Source organism: Notolepis coatsorum, assembly GCF_963971535.1.
Source record: "Notolepis coatsorum genome assembly, chromosome: 4".
Classification (NCBI taxonomy): domain Eukaryota; kingdom Metazoa; phylum Chordata; class Actinopteri; order Aulopiformes; family Paralepididae; genus Notolepis; species Notolepis coatsorum.
In genome coordinates this window covers 91,384,465-91,402,751 of record NC_140168.1, presented here as the reverse complement: position 1 = coordinate 91,402,751, position 18,287 = coordinate 91,384,465, and the positions used below count along the sequence as shown (strand labels likewise).

The window sequence follows — 18,287 nt, the reverse complement described above, 5'->3', positions numbered from 1 at the left end:
GAGCAGCGCTTCCTCCATGCCCAGGCATTGGGTGCCATCCTCCATCTCACCCAGCTACAGGCCGTAGCTGCGGGGAAGCTACGAGCTCTGGCCACCTTGACCCAGCGACACCTTTGGCTGGAGCAGGCGTCGCTGGGTGAGCGACGGCGGTTGCCCCTCCTCCTGGCCCCCCTCACCGACGCTGGGCTATTCGGCTCGGCGATGAACAAGATGAGTTTTCAGAGCCTCTTCCTCAGGGGGTGCCAGGCGGAGAAGGGCCTTCACCTGTTGTAGGCCCTGTCCGATATGCTGGCGGTGTAGAGGGTGGTGTCACCAGTGAACGCCTGGAGAGGTCTCGATGCCATGGCCTCGTTGACCTCACCAGGCCCCTTTTCTGGGGGTCCTGGCCCCCGGACTCGGCGGTAAGTCCGCCTTGTGTGGCCTGGGGCTGGGACCTCCTTCGCACCCCGCTGCTACGGCTTCACCTTGGAATACCTCGCAGGTTGCGTCGGGGTCTAATGACCCCGACCCCACGAGGTGTGGGAGCAGTGAAGCAGGCTTTTTGCTTTCACGTACGTTCCCTGGTAGCGTGCGGGGCGCGCGGTCTGCTCACCCTGTGCGTTTGTTGGGTGCTGTCCCCTATTTCACACAGTCGGTGTCCTGTTCCCCCCCCACCCCTCATTAGGGGGGGTGAGGGGGCCCGGACGCCTGTAGCTGTTCCGCAACCGTTCCTACTTCCGGGGGAGGCCTGATTGGCCCCGACAGGCACGTGACCCGCCGCGGCCACGCCCCGCGGCAGCCCCAGGAGCAAGCACGCTACTGCTGGAGTTCGCTTCGCCTTTCACATCGCTGCCGTTGGCGAAAGCAGGATGAGAGCAGGATGAGAGGCGAGAGCGTAGATTTCGCTGTGTATCATTTAATCATTTAACATTTGAAAGGCATACATTGTTGTCATACAGAAGTACAGAATACTTTTATCCAAAATGCTTCTTACTGTTACACTGTTAGAGACTGTGCAGTGCACGGCTTTAGTCTCACTCGAGTGAGGAAGACCGCTGGTTCTCCAACATACAGCGGTGTGCTCTTCAGAATGTACCGGGAGAAACGTTTACTGTACCCCGCAGACATAATAAGACCGCTGGTTCTGGCACATACAGCCCGCTGGTTCTCCAACATACAGCGGTGCTCTTCAGAATGTACCGGGAGAAACGTTTACTGTACCCCGCAGACCCTCCCCGGTATTGTGATGGTTGTAGGGGACCTCAGCGGGTACATTTGTCGGGCTCTCCGCTCTGCTCCGCTCTGCTCCGCTCTTGTGTTCCAATAGAGCAGAGCGTGAACCATTACAATATATAACAAAGGTTATCCTATAACCCTAGTTATATGAGTAATGGTGAGCGCTCTGCTCTCACTCACTGAGGACCCCTGTTGGTCTTCTGTTTTAACTGTGAAAGACTAGGGAAGAGCGGAAGTAAGGTCACACCCCTCGCTTATATACATGGGCGGGTGTGGGTGTGGCCGGACAGGTGCATTGTTGCTGAACGTTTTCAAATTCACAGTATGTTATGTGGAATATTCCAATAGAGCAGAGCGCTCACCATTACTCATATAACTAGGATTATAGGATAACCTTTGTTTTTATTAGGTAGATACTCTTGTGTAGACTATTCTGTATGCTATACCGAACAACGGTAGCTTACTAATGACTGGGTAACACGATATTGCAGGTACTGCAGACAAGGGCTGCAGCCTGCAGCCATCTTTATTGTCCAACACAAGAATAACAGAATGAACCGCCACCTTAAGAATTGCTCGCCCCCTAGTGGGCAGGAGTGGGAATAGTGACATAGGAAAACACCCACAGCCAAATACATCACATAGATAGAATAGATAAATAATAGAAATAGATAAATAATAGAAATAGATTAATAGAATACATCACATAGACCAGTGTGTGTATATATATACATACTCTTGTGTAGACCAGGCAGCAGAGGTGTGTACAGTGAGCGATGACGTGACAGAACCAACAGGAAGGATGAACAGAACATCAGCTCCACTGCCTCATACTGAAGTACTCCTGTCTGGGACTTACTGCCTAGACACAGACCTAGAGAGAGAGAGACATAGACTTACTGCCTAGACACAGACCTAGAGAGAGAGAGACATAGACTTACTGCCTAGACACAGACCTAGAGAGAGAGACTTACTGCAGAGACAGGAGTGTCAGAGTGGCTATGGTAAAAGTTATGAATAGCGCAAGAATATATCACAATCTCCTTGGGAATGCATTATGGTGACGAGATTTTAACCAGTGACAATTCAAGATGGTCATATTGCTAGGGTTGGGTACCGTTCACATTTGAACCGATACCCGACGGTACTTTTTTCCGGTACTTTACTCTCTCTGTAATAAGCAAAATTGTATTTCAGTTGTAAAACTGAACTAAAGTCTAAACTTCTCAATTTCAACATTGTTATCACACTATACAAACCCTACCTCCCTCTCCGAAAACCATTCGTACAACCATTTTTTAATGTTGCATGATCATGTATACAATTTATTATATACTATATTAAATACTATCAAACTCCTGACCTCATCTGGTCTTTCCACGTGCGCACACACACAAATAATAATAATAATAATAAATTCAATTTCTAACACTTTATATTGTAACAATCTCAAAGTGCTACATGAAAGGAGATAAAGATAAAAATAATAATAATAATAATAATAAAATGAATAAAACCATCAATGAAATGGAAGAAGCATTCAGATCAAAATACGTTTTATTTTTAATAATAATAATAATAAAAAAAACACAAGGCATCAGTCGGTCCATTTAGGCAAATGCCTTGAAAAAAGAAAATGTTTTAGTCCCCTTTCAACGTTAAGACACATTGGACCCATTGCTTGCAGAGTTTTCACTGCACATTGAAACAGCGCGACTTGCAAGAGGAGTTGTCACAGAGCTGTCGAATGCAGGGCTGAATAGCTAGATGTCATAGCTTCTAAAATTGAAGGTCTGCACTGGTCTGTGTCTATTATGAAATAACAATTGCGCATCATTGGAATTCTGATTATTTTCTAACTGGGCAGGTCTTAGGTACTGAAATGTTCTAACATGAATATGCTAACATTGACTTAAAGTGAGCTCATTCAGCACCTTCTTGAGATCAAGTGTACTAAAAATCTAAGCAAATGAACAAAGGACAGATGATTTATAGGTTTTTTGTAGATACAGTACTGAATTTTGCCATCCGGACACATTTGCAATCTGAAATCACATCACACAATTTGAAATATAGAATATCAGGCCTATAAATGACCTTATTATGGCCAAGTCATACATCTATGGGTCGGGCCAAATCTCCTCTTTCCAATGGGAGAGTTAAATCTGGATTTAGTACCACCAGGCGCCCGTTGCAGGGCAGCAAAGATTGTGAATGAAATATACTGCAAGTACAGTTACTTTTGTATAATGTCCATAGCTCAGCCATTTTTACTGGATTGTGACACGTTTTCCTAGACGTTCACAGAAAGGTAAAGAAACAATATATGTTGTATTTTATGGCAATAACGTTGAGGTTTGTTCGAACCGTGAGATATAAACACAAAAATCACGTCAGAAAGATGATGTGAAAAATGGACTTCCGTTGTCGGCGGCTGGTATGAGCCGAGTAGTATAGTTTCATGAAATTTCGACATCCATCAAAAGCCCTGGGTCTCTTTCTTAGACTACAACGATTTCATGAGTGCTTCTTCTTCTCGCATGTAAATCGTCCGTTTTCCGGTGCAATGCGCAGAGATTTTTATAAGCTCATATTTTTCTAATAACACTTAAAATCATTGGTAAACAAACGTAGTGCACTTGACTGTTGTTTTGATAGGGTCTTTACTCTTGGCTACATTTGGAAAAGAAACGCAACATTACTTAATACGGACTGTATTGATCAATTAATGCGTGAAATAAATCTCAAACCGGGCCGGTCTCGCTTAACACTTTCAGTGCCCAGCAGGGGGCGCACGATTTAGTGCTTGAATGCCCAGCATCCACTTCAATGTTAGCGTTAATATCGCCTAATCTATGTTTTAAATTATGGCTATGTGTCTAATCTGCCCGTCGCTTATCAATGACTCATTTTCCAGTCAACATTGTCGAAGCGGATTGTTTTTTTATCGGTTAATTTCCGTTTTATAGCATCTTGAAAAGCCCCATTTTTCGGCCTATTTATGAATCGTTTTCAAATAAACGCTAGATTATCGATAGTATATGTGTACGTATGCACGCTATATAGGCGATCTGATATCTGCTCTGATATATTTTCTGATCGCTCGCACAGCCAAACAGCCATATCAAACATAGGGGAAAAGCTTATATCTCCGTGAAAACAGGTCTGATTATCCTAAGACTGGTCAAATAGATTCCTTACCTGAGATCAGATGGTATCCAAAAAGATTATTCCAATTCCTGATCGCCATTCCAAAAATCGATCCTTTTATTGATCCAACGCTACATACTGTAAAGACATATTACACGCTGTTCTGATGGTCCACAATGACTGGAATCATCTCCGGTTACATGCGTGAGAAGTAAAATGTGGATTCCGGAGTTTTTTTTTCTCATCCATTTTCATTGAGTCCATTCCAAAAGGGTGCATTACCATCTGGGAGACGATAGGGGGTGCTTTTTTCACTTCTGAGCTCCTGGTGAGGCTGGTTTCCCAACGGTAGACTCGGTTGATGAAATATGAATTCAGATCGCTAATAAAAAAAAATGCACGCTAATTGTCGTGCTGGGCATTCAGGGGGCGGGCTGTTAACACGTGTTATGTCGTGGCTGGCATCCAAAGTGTTAAGAGGTTAAAAGTACAGAGTTCGGTACCCAACCCTACATATTGCCCACCGCTAGGGTTGGGTACCGTTCACATTTGAACCGATACCGGTACCAAATGGTATCCTTTTCTGGTACTTTAGTGTCTAAAAATGTAATCTACCTACCTCAGTTATAAAAAAAAAATCCAAACTTAAAATAATTTATTATCATTATTATTTATTTAGAACGATTAGTTAATATATATATATAATATTGCAGCGAGCGTTGTCTGCATCGAGCTTTGTAAAGTGTAACCACAATTGCGGCTTGCCATTACCCTGACTGCTTTGTTGTTGATCAAGTCAAATCCTAGGTAAGAGCGTATTGTGCGCTAACGTTGACGTGAGGCACACTTCATATGTTTCGTTTCGCGTTATTTAATTCTCCTTTTTTTTTCTTTACCGAAATGTGGCACCGGTGGATCTCACGTGGATCGGTACTCGGTAGTACCGACGTGATTCGGTCGATACCCTTAAAAGTAACGGATTCGGTACCCATCCCTACCCACTGCTGTGAGGACCTAAAAAGCCTGATGAGATGAATTCAAGCCACTGAAACATATGATTCAAGATTCAAGTCACAGGGGTGTAACGGTACACAAAAACCACGGTTCGGTACGTACCTCGGTTTTGAAGTCACGGTTCGGTACGGGTTTTCGGTACAGTGGGGGAAAGTTTGGCTTTCCATGTTCCACTCAGGGGTGATGTAGTGTGCAGTAACGAATTGTACTTGTAGGGCTGTCAACGTTTTTTTTTTTTTTTATTTAATTTTTTTATCTTTCCCCCCCTCCTTTTTCCTCCGTTTTTCTCCCATCCCAATGTTAGTCGTTATGCCAATTCCCAATCCCCTTCCTGGTCGCTGCGCACCTACCCCCCACAGTCGGTCTGGGAGAGTGGAGGCTATCACGTGCTTCCTCCGACACACGTGTAGCCAATCAACCGCTTCTTTTCACCTGGCAGCGCGGACTCTCACTGAGAGGGTGTAACGTGTGGAAGGATCACACTACCCCCCTTAGATCTTTTTCCTCGCTCAGCAGGCGCCCCGACCGAACTGTAGGAGTCGCTGTTTACAACGACCAGGACCCACCCACCAGCTTTCCCACCCCTAACACTGTCAATTGTGTTAGTATGAACGGCCAGCCAACTGGTAGCAATGCAGAGAGCTGGGCTCGAACCCAGCGTCTCCTGCATTGGTGGCGAGCGCCTTGCCCACTACACCACCTAGCCGCCCTCTCTCAACGAATATTCTATATTGAAATTAATAATCGACTTGTAAATTATCATATTAGATTGTGAAAAAAACAGCCCCCGGTGGGCAGTCGTTAGTGGTTAACATACTGTTGTATTCGTTCGGTACACTACACAGCCGTTCGGTATGGTACGGTACACACTGAAACGGTTCGGTTCGGTACGGATACGTGTACCTTTACACCCCTAAGTCACATACATACACAAGACATGTAGTGTTTGAGGTGGAAAGCTTGCCTTTGTTGCTGAGCCTGACAAGCTGATTGGTGTATCCAACCATGTCCCAGATCATCTGCAGGAAGTAGGCAGGGTTCTTGGCAACCTTCTGACCAAAGGGCAAACTCTGAGCACACACATGGAACCTACAGCAACACAAGTAGAATGAGGAAAAGCACCTCCCATTCAAGGATGGGTGATATGGAAACAAAAACCAACAAGTAATATCAAAAAGGAGGAAGGATGTAAAGAATTGTTGTAATTCCTGGAAGTCTGTATTTAAACCATATCTTGGATCGTTTAATTTAAAATCCACTGTGGTGGTGTACAAAGTGTACAAATCCACTTTGGTGGTGCCAAAATGATGAAAATTGTGTTGATGTCCAAATATTTATAAATCACATCAGGCTGACCCCGATTGCATCCCTGGCCATCAGGAACTGCGCTGAGCAGCTGATGGGAGGTCTTAAATGACATCCTCAACCCGTCACTAATATAAGCCCAGGCAGTTGTCCCAGCATGCTTTAAAAATCACCTCCATCCGGCGGCTACATGGCGTAGTGGGCAAGGCGCTCGCCACGAATGCGGAGACGCTGGGCTCGCCTGTTCGAGCCCAGCGATCCACATTGCTTTCAGTTTAGCTGGTCGTTCATACTAATACACATTGGCCGTATTAGGGGGTGGGAAACTGATGGGTGGGAAACTGATGGGTGGGGATCGGGCGTTGTGGACAGCGACTCCTACAGGTCGGTTGGTGCGCCTGCGCAGTAGAATCAGGAAGTGTCGGGGGCAGCGTGAGCCTCCCACGCGTTACTCCTCGCCACTGAGAGATCGAGCTGCGCAGGTGAAAAGATGCGACTGCTGTTACCTCAAGTACCGGAGGGGACTTGTGCTATGTATGACTTAGTCCACATTGCAGCCGGCTTGTGGGAGGCAAGAAACAGCGTTCGTGACAGGGGAGGGTTGAATTGGATGATACGAAATTGGGATGGGAGAAAATATAGAAAATGGGAGAAAAAGTGGATAATTTTTTTTTTAAATCACCTCCATCAAGCTAGTGTCGAAACACTCCTCTGCCACGAGCCTCAATGACTTCCGCCCTGTTGCATTCACCCCCATCATCATGAAGTGCTTCGAGAGGCTGGTCCTGGCTCACCTCAAATCTGGCCTCTCACCCTCACTGGACAAATCCCAATTTGCCTACCGTGAGAACAGGAACATGAACGACGCCATCTCCTCAATGCTACATTCCGCCCTCTCCCACCTGGATGAGACCAAGACCATCATCCTCTCCAAACTCATCTCCAAACTTGGTGACCTTGTGGAAAACCAAGGACCTCGACATTAACTCCGCTGTCTGCAACTGGATACTCGACTTCCTAACGACTTTCTAAACATGTTTCGCAATTATGCCACAACAATGTGGAACGCCCTACCCACAGCCGTAAAATAATGTGAATCCCTACCCTCCTTCAAAACCGCTCTCAAAGAGCACCTACGGGAGGCTGCAATTCGAAACTGGCCCCGGTAAATGTCCAAACCCCCACCCCCCTCCAATGTAGTTTCTTCCCCTTCGAATGTATATATTTTATTTTATGATCTCTGTCTCTTAAACGGTACTGTATATTTGTATATCTTGTATGTCATAAATGTCTGGATGTAACAGTACTGTTTATCTGTATGTCGTGTATGTCTCATAAATGTCATGAATTGAAAATGGGGGACCCTGATGTAAACAAGACGAAAGACTTTCTCTGGTATTGAGCCGTACTGTATTGTACCCATTCTGCAATCTTTTCATAAAGTTTTCAAACCAATCAATCAATGAAACCCCAGTTTGTTAGGATAGACGATCTCCCCTCCTCCACCCTCACCCTGAACACCGGCGTCCCGTAAGGCTGTGTGCTGAGCCCCCTTCTCCACTCCCTCTTCACCCACGACTGCACTCCTAATACCAGTGGGCCTCATCTAAAACAACGATGAGCCGGCCTACAGGGAGGGAGGAGGTCCAGCACCTGGCGGCGTGGTGTGCCGACAACAACCAAGCCCTCAACACCAAGAGAACCAAGGAAGACTAGAGTCGGCACGCATACAGTACCCCCGTCCATTTCAATGGGAGGGAAGTTGCGCACGACTCCAGGTTCTCCCCCCCCCCCCCCCCCCCCCCCAAAAAACGGAATAATTTCAGGTAATTAACATTACTTATTACATGGCGTTTTCACAATCGCCGAAATGCTTGCTTGTGATTGGTCAATAGCGCGCGTCAGAGGTCCGTTATCACACAATAACGGACCTCTGCCAAGCAATAATGAACGCTGTGCGCAGCTGTTCGCAATCAAGCCCACTACAACACTGTATCAGTGCTGCTCAGCATATGCACAGCTGCACTCAGTCATCAGTGCAATCAGACCACAGACCTGCCGACTGCCGATAATAATAATCACTTTATTTGGGCTGACAGAGCCACAGAACAACTGCGTTTGCATTTGATCTCGTCTCGTCGATGGTGTACAATGAATTAGGTATATTTGTTAGTAAGTTAGCCATGTAATAAGCGGGATAATGTATAGCTATACTCGATCATTGTCGCAAAATAATTGACCTTCACTGACGTTTAAAACACCTCGGCGCTGCGCCTCGGTATTTTAAACTCTGTGTCGGTCAATTATTTTGCGACAATGACCTCGTAGCTATACATTATCCCTTACATATCTTTTGTGGTGGAATTAACACAACATTATGCATACTTTTGACAATAAATTAAATCTGAATTTGTTCTTACTTGCTTGCCTGGGTAAATAAAGATTAAATAAATGTAAAAAAAAAGAAAAAAGAAATTTCTTTTTTGAAAACCAATACCGATCATTTCCGATATCACATTTTAATGCCAATATCGGCCGATAATATCGGTAGGCCGATAATATCGGACATCCCTAGTCGCTTTGGATAAAAGCGTCAGCTAAATGACTAAATGTAAAAAATGTAAATGAACACCTCACTGGTCAAGGAGGCTCACCAGCGCCTCTTCTTCCTGAGGAGACTGGACTTTTACCAGTGTGCCATAGAAGGCATCCTCACCAACTGCACCACGGTCTGGTACGGCAACTGCACTGGCACAGACCCCTCCCCCACCACTATATAAACTCTGAACTCCATTGCCTATACCCATACTGTATGAACTTTGAATTGTTGCCTATACTCAATTTATACCTACCTACTGCTTTCACTGTATACAACTTTCCTACACTGTAATCATAGTAATCCTAATAATCACAAGATATGGATATATACAGTATATGTATATATATCCATATCCGTCTGAATATACCTGCATATAATATATATATATATAATCAGACAGATATGGATATATATATGTAACGGTTGTGACAACGTCACCTCAAACTTCTATGCCCCGAGTGGGAGTCGAACCCCGGTCTCCCACGCCGCAGGCAACAACACAGACCGCTATACCAAGAGGTGAATTCACTACTTCGCAACGTGTCTATCTGTCTTTTGAGGATGTGAGAGTGAGTTTAACCCATAGCACCGCTACTCACCCCAGCCCTTCTTGACTGCGCTTCACGATACCATCCGTTACATATACATGTATATCCATCAGAATATACCTGCATATAATCCTTTTTACATATCTGTCGATACTATATCTATATCTGTACATATCCCTTACCTACTCTTACTAGTTACGCTGTTGGCCAGTACGACTTACTACCATAGTGTCTTTATACCTGTATGTACAATTCTGTACATACATCCGATTAGCACTATTGCTCAGTAGTACCAATTTATAGATATTATATTCAGTTTAATCACCTGTATCAGTTTAATCACCGGCTATTGTGGAGGGGGGGGGGGGGGCAACCGCGGGGGGGCGGGGACGCTCTCTCGTTGTCGGAACACAGTGTGAGAAGAGCATTTATGCAGGTGAACACCAGGAAAGCGGCTGGCCCAGATGGTATAACAGGACGCATACTTAAGTCCTGTGCCAACCAGCTAGCCCCTGTGTTCACCGCCATATTTAATCAATCCCTGGCGGAGTCAGTGGTCCCTGCCTGCTTCAAGATGTCTACCATCATCCCTGTACCGAAGAAACCCTCCCCAACATGTCTCAATGACTACAGACCGGTGGCACTCACCTCTGTGGCCATGAAATGTTTCGAGAGGCTGGTCAAGGATCACATTTGTGCCTCCCTCCCCAGTGATATGGACCCTATGCAATTTGCATACAGGACAAACAGGTCCACTGACGACGCGGTCTCCCAAGTACTGCACAGCTCCCTCTCTCACCTTGACCGCCAGAAGGGGGGCTATGTGAGACTGTTGTTCATTGACTACAGCTCAGCGTTCAACACCATAGTCCCCACCAGACTGGTGGACAAGCTGATCGAGCTGGGTCTGAGCTCCGCTCTGAGCGCCTGGGTACTGGACTTTCTGAGTGAAAGACCCCAGGCGGTCAGGGTGGGGGGTCAGACCTCCAACACCATCACCCTGAGCATCGGGTCCCCCCAGGGCTGTGTTCTGAGCCCCCTGCTGTACTCACTCTACACACACGATTGTGTGGCCAAGTTCAGCTCCAACTCCATAGTGAAGTTTGCAGACGACACGTGGTGGTGGGGCTGATCTCGGACAACGACGAGAAGGCCTACCGGGAGGAAGTTGAGGTACTGGAACGCTGGTGCCAGGACAACAGCCTGCTCCTGAACATTGGTAAAACCAATGAGCTGATCGTGGATTATAGGAGAGGACAGCAGGAGACACACACACCACTGAGGATAAACGGGGCTACCGTGGACAGGGTGAGCAGCTTTAAGTACCTGGGGGTCCACATCTCAGAGGATCTGACATGGTCAACACACATAGACTCAGTCGTAAAAAAGGCGAAGCAGCGCCTCTACCACCTGAGACAGTTAAGGAAGTTCAGAGTATCTGGGAAGATACTCCAGTCCTTCTACTCCGGAGCTGTAGAGAGCATCTTGACTGGAAACATCACTGCCTGGTATGGAAACAGCACGGCACAGGACAAGAAGGCCCTACAGAGAGTGGTGCGCTCAGCCGAGCGTACCACGGGTATTGCACTACCTCCCCTGCAGGTTCTATACAACAAGAGGTGAAAATCCAGAGCCTGCAGAATAATGAAAGACCCTCACCACCCCAACAACAGCCTGTTCCAGCTGCTGAGGTCAGGCAGACGCCTGCGAACCCCAGCTACTAGGACAGAGGGGCTTCGGCTCAGCTTCTTCCCCCAGGCCATCAGAGCCTTGAACACTGAACACTGAGTGCCACAGAACACTGAACTCTCCACACACAAGCACACATGAGCATACACACGACACGCACGCTGTACACGCTCGCACACTAGCAGCCACTTTAACATGAGCAAGCACACACTCATGCTGCACACGCCCACACTTATGGCCACTAAGGAAAGGTCACTTTAAAAATAGTATAGTAACAGTAACAGTGTATTGCACTACCAAAGGACCTAGCATGTCCTCCATGCTCTGTAAATAACTTATGTACAAATACCGATATGCCCTACTATGTTACCTGTTTATTGCACAATGTTGTTTTATTGGATTCTATTATACCGTAATTCCTCTAATAGTAACCGGTATTCAATTAAAAACCGGGTCTCTATTAATTACCGGGTGCGCTGTTGAGCTAAGCAATTATACGCCGGCCTCCTAATACAAGCCGGGTATATTTTGTTATTGTTGTTATATGCTGGCCTGGCTGTGCAGTAAATACCATATAATGGTATGGTGTTAATGTTTACCAAGAGAGTAAGCCTACCTCAGAATTGTATAAAACGAAATTATTATTATTATTATTATTATTATTATTATTATTATTATTATTATTATTATTATTATTATTATTATTATTATTATTATTATTATTATTATTATTATTATTATTATTATTATTATTATTATTATTATTATTATACCAGTATTGTGATTGCACTATTTTACTTTATTTAACTTTTTTTGACCACCTGTAATTGCACTGTTTACTACCGTATTTCATACAGTACTTGGTTTCAATAAATGAACCCAGTACATTTTACTGGGTTCAAACTGACACAAAATGTTGATTTATTCATTATGATCTGTTTGAAAATTAGAAATATAGGCCTCTCTCTTATACATGCCTCCTCCTAATACAAGCCTGGTATCCGCTACAGTTGAAACAAATACAAGCCGGGGTTACTATTAGAGGAATTACGGTATGTTGTTACTACTGTATTGCACATCGTTGCGGGCAAGACCACCCGCATTTCATTGTATACTTGTATGCCGTGACAAATAAAACTCTTGACTTGACTTGACTTGTACATTGTATAATACTATTGCACTTTACTGTTAAATTTACACTATGGTTGGATGTCGAATCCCTTTTCGTTCCTTTTTGCTGTATAATGACAATAAATTGTAATCGAATCGCATCTAATAATCCAAATGATATTCATCATATTGGACTGCACTGTAATGGGAAATGTAATACCGTACCAAGTCATTTTCAATTAAAGGAACACGCCAACATTATGGGAAATGCTCGTACAGTCTTCTCCAGAGTCAGACAAGAAGATGGATACAAATGTCCTCTCTGTGCCTTTAGTAGAAAGCTATCCTGCTGCAAGATAACCTAGCGTAGCACAAATGAATGGAAGCAAATTCAGACCAGCTAGTGGTCTGTATCTGCTTAAGGCAGTCTCTTTGGGCTCGTCATCTTCTAACATTACACTCTGTAACATCCCATCTTCTAACATTACACTCTGTAACATAACATCTTCTAACATTACACTCTGTAACATAACATCTTCTAACATTACACTATGTAACATAACATCTTCTAACATTACACTCTGTAACATAACATCTTCTAACATTACACTCTGTAACATCCCATCTTCTAACATTACACTATGTAGCATAACATCTTCTAACATTACACTCTGTAACATAACATCTTCTAACATTACACTCTGTAACATAACATCTTCTAACATGACACTCTGTAACATAACATCTTCTAACATGACACTCTGTAACATAACATCCCATCTTCTAACATTACACTCTGTAACATAACATCTTCTAACATGACACTCTGTAACATAACATCTTCTAACATGACACTGTAACATAACATCTTCTAACATTACACTCTGTAACATAACATCTTCTAACATTACACTCTGTAACATAACATCTTCTAACATTACACTCTGTAACATAACATCTTCTAACATTACACTATGTAACATAACATCTTCTAACATTACACTCTGTAACATAACATCTTCTAACATGACACTCTGTAACATAACATCTTCTAACATTACACTCTGTAACATAACATCTTCTAAGGCTGTCCCCGAAGCCTGTTTTTGGGATTCGAACTTCATCAGGGTTTTTCCGAACAGACGTTCGAACCTTCTTTTTTAATAAAAAAAATTAAATAAAAACAAGAATTAAAAAAAAAAGTTGAACTACATTTTTTATTTTTTTATATCGTCAAACTAAATCCTCAATTTGAATAAAGTGATTAATCTGATTAAATTAGTATTTTTTCTTTTATTAAATCAACTTTCCAGCCCCAGCCCAGGGAGAAGCCCCAGCCCAACTAAATCAATTAAATCAACTTTCTAATGAATATAACAGTTTATTTTAATACTATAATATTAGTGTAGCCTAATCTGTATCTGCAACTGTGAAGAAAAACCTCATTGGTTTAAACAGTACAGAGACTCAGAAGGAGCTTCTATCCCCAGGCCATCAGGATGCTCAACGACAATGACACTATGTAATAACCCATCATCTACACTCACAGACGAAAGTCTTTCTCTGGTCTGCATCCCCTTAACAATTGTATGTATTGAGCTGTACTGTACCCATTCTGCAATCTGTTAATAAACTTTTCAATCAATCAATCAAACAGTACACACATCCACACTCACTTTAAACAAACACTCACCGTATCACCCACTTTAGACACTTTAAACACACTTTATATTTAGTAGTAAAGAGATTTGCACTACAATTCATACCTCATTGCACCTTACCCTAAGTTTGTACCTCATCCCATTTCTGCATTGTACCTCACTATTTTTACTCTGTATTGTATAATTGTATAATATGTATATTGACTGAACACTTTATTTTACGTACTTTTGACTTTTTCTTTTATACTTTTTATCTTACTGTATGAAGCACACTCCCAGGGGCTCATACAGAAAAAAGCATTTCATGATAAAGTATTCTGTATTTTACTATGACAATTAATAAACAAACTTGAACTTTATAGCTATGCGGATGATACACAACTGTACATATCTGCTGAACCAAATGATACAGCGATTAGCTCCATTACAGACTGCTTACTGGCAATAAATAAATGGATGAGTAAGAACTTCCTGAAACTAAACAAGAACAAAACTGAAATTCTAATTATCGGCTCCAAAACCAAAAAAGAAACATTAATAAAGAACCTGGGGGGACTAACCCCTTGGATCAAATCTGAGGTCACTAGTCTTGGGGTTATCATAGATTCAGAACTGAACTTCAATTATCATATTAGCAAAGTGACGAAAACATCGTTCTTCCATCTCAGAAATATAGCAAAAGTACGACCATTTATTAATCAGAACGATGCTGAGAAGCGAATTCATGCATTCATATCTAGCCGGTTAGACTACTGTAATGCACCTTTCACAGGTCTCCCTAAGAAAATCACAGAGAGGCTTCAGCTAATCCAAAACTCTGCAGCCCGACTGCTAACTAGAACCAAAAGGAGAGAGCACATTAGTCCAGTCTTAGCTGCTTTACACTGGCTTCCTGTAACATATAGAATTTACTTTAAGGTCCTTCTCCTTACATACAAAGCTCTAAATGGACAGGGACCTAGCTACATCGCCAACACTCTAATAAATCACACACCAGCAAGAACACTGCGATCATCAGCTGCTGGACTACTAGAGGCTCCCAGAAGCAGTCAAAAGAGGATCGGTAATGCAGCCTTTATCAACTATGCCCCAAAACTATGGAACAAACTACCCCAAAACATCAGGGAAGCCAACTCGCTAGACATCTTTAAAAGACAGCTTAAAACCTATCTCTTTGCTCAGGCATTTCACTGATAGATATCTGCTACCACCTAGTGGCAAGAGGAAACATCAGGGATATCCTGACACAACTTGTATTTACCTGCACTATTCTTACCCTGCCTACTCTTTTTTTTTAAACTTTATTTTTTTAGCGTTTATCGCTTTTCTGGTCAAGCATGACCGACAGATACAGGGTGAAACGGGATATAGAGCAGGGGAAGACATTCGGCAAATGACGGCGGGTCCGGGAATCGAACTCAGAGTCAACCAGATCCGTGACGCAGCACGGTTTTCCCCAACGCAGAAATAGCGCAGAGATATGCCGTGAGCTACTGGAGCCCCCCTACCCTGCCTACTCTTATACACTGCCTATCAAATTCATGTGTCGGTTATTGCACTTTTTACTTCTTACTGATGACTATTTTTAAACTGAATCATTTTAAACTATTTTTATTATTTTCTAGATCCAAATGTGAAACACTGTGATTAATTGTATTACTGAATAGAGAGCCTATTAGGATGCTAGATCCTAATGTGAAACACCGTGATTTACCATACCTTGCTATGCTCGCTCATGCCTGTATTTTTTATGTCCGTTCTATTTTATAATTTTTAGACTATTTTTAAACTGAATCATTTTAAACTATTTTTATTATTTGTGTTACTGAAAACTGTAAGCGGAGAGCCTATTGGGATGCTAGATCCTAATGTCTAGCTTTTTTATGCCCGCTTATGCCTGTATTTTTTATTGTTGTGAAGCACTTTGAACTGCAACCTCTGAAAGTAACGTCAGCCTCCTCTTACCGTTGGGAGATCACACTGGCGCAAACAGATCCCAGTTATGTGATGTTGATCGAGGTGATCCAGTTCCGGTTTGTATAATACTAATATACGTCCAAATCATGTTGTTTATTGAGTTATGGCAACGGATTGATATCCACGGTGTCTGGATTGAGTCCCGGGAGCGATAACGAGTGGCCGGACGGAATAGGGGACGGACCAAGCACGTCCGGCCACTTCCGGTTTGGCAACTCTTCGATCAACCACAAGGTGGCGGTATTGAAGCGTTGCAGAGTTGAGCGGAGTCCTACAGCACCAGCCAAGACTCCGTGGGTGAAATGTGAATACCATGACGAAAATATGAAATATTGATCTCAAAGACGCCTTACGGCGTCATTGCCAGATTACGCATGGCGGAGAATGACGTGTTAACACGTCATCGGCGGAGAATGGGTTAACACATTGGACGCCAAAAACGAGTATACTTTATTGCGTCATACAAACAGGAAATGGATCTAGCAGATCGACGTCAAATAATTGGAATATTTTTCCTCCAGTCTCATCGGCGAACGGTAAGAGGAATATAACGTTATTTTCAGCCCGATTGTTTATTCATTTCACAGCAATCCATCTGATCAACATATCAACCAATACTAAATAAAGCCGTTACTGACGATCAAGGAATTATAAACGACCCCCCCCCTTTCCTTCACGCATGATGAAGCATAATGTATACCGATCATATACATTTGAATTTTTTAATATAGCGTGTATAGGAAAGAAACGCCAAACGATAATCTATCATATGCGTCAGGGCCTATAACTCGCGTTTTAGGAATTACTGCAGAAAACCTTAAAAACATACTTATATTCTCGACGGTATTAACACAACAATGTATGAATGAAAAAATATAACGTTCCCACATCCGGAACGATAGATACCCGATGTTGAATGGGCCATAGTAATGTCAATATAGCTATAATATTTAAAAAGTTATAGCCCTGCAAAGAAGGTAAACATCTCCATAGGGTTGGCAGACTGGGCATAAGGATGGGCATACTGCGTGGCAGACAATGTGTTAAAAGGTGGTATACAAATAAAGTTTATTATTATTATTATTATTATTATTATTATTATTATTACCCCAGTGAAACAAACCCAGTACAAGTAAGTAAGTAATGTTTATTTATTTATATAGCACCTTTCACAGACCAGGGTCACAAAGTGCTTCACATAATAAAAACATCAGTAATGTAACGGAGGGGTACAATTCCCTGACTGTATTGATAAGTATGGTATCATTAAACCACTACCGCTTTATGTACTTTAATTACTGGCCATACAGTACATGATATCTAAATATAATGAACACTTCCCACAATGAACCGGTTCTACACAAAGTTGTCTTTAAGTATTTATTGCAGCAAAAGGTACATAATACTTCTCTATTATACTTTGAATGCACTTGTAAGGCAAAGGAATGTGCGTAGGCAAATCAACAATGAATGTCCATTCTCTGGTTACGCAGGAGGTAATTATACAACCTGAATCTTAGGGAATTATATCTATGGTACACTAGTAATATATAGCGGGAGATACTGGAAGGGTCCCCCTGGTTGTAAGCCAGCAGGGGTAGAGGGTCTGTCGGTAGTAGAGAGTCTGGTCAACGATGACTAAGGAGACTCCAAGTACAGGAGACGGTGCAATAGTCTCTTGATCCACAGACGAATACAGCTGTTCTCCGTAGACTGTAGCTCCACAGTGAAGAAAGCTAGCCGGCCTCAGGCTCTCTGAGGCGCCGACTCGACTTGGCTCCTCGCGGGGTAAATCCAACACGTGTAAGCGTCGGCGGTTCTCCGCTCCATAAATCACAGGACCAAAGCAAATATAATCCAGCCGCAAAGGGCTATGTAGTCGTCGGGTAGATTAATCCAGTGTACATGTCCACACGGTTCTTGTCTAGGTCTCCTCGGGTGAAAGCGCCATGAAAGCAGCCCAGCCTGGATAAGAACTCTAGCTAATACGAGGAAGCGTTGGTGATGCTGGTCACTGTA

The 18,287-nt window shown here is 43.1% G+C and overlaps 1 protein-coding gene across 1 annotated transcript in view; it reads right to left on the bottom strand.

The window, feature by feature from the left end:
* Positions 1-18,287, bottom strand: part of tert (telomerase reverse transcriptase) — a 155,036-nt gene that overhangs the window by 9,679 nt on the left and 127,070 nt on the right. Inside the window, exons 15-16 of the mRNA XM_084312955.1 lie at positions 6,344-6,468; positions 1,952-2,089 (exon numbers count right to left, since the gene is read on the bottom strand). Of these exons, the coding sequence (XP_084169081.1) occupies positions 1,952-2,089; positions 6,344-6,468 (263 nt within the window). The remainder of the gene's footprint in view (positions 1-1,951; positions 2,090-6,343; positions 6,469-18,287) is intronic.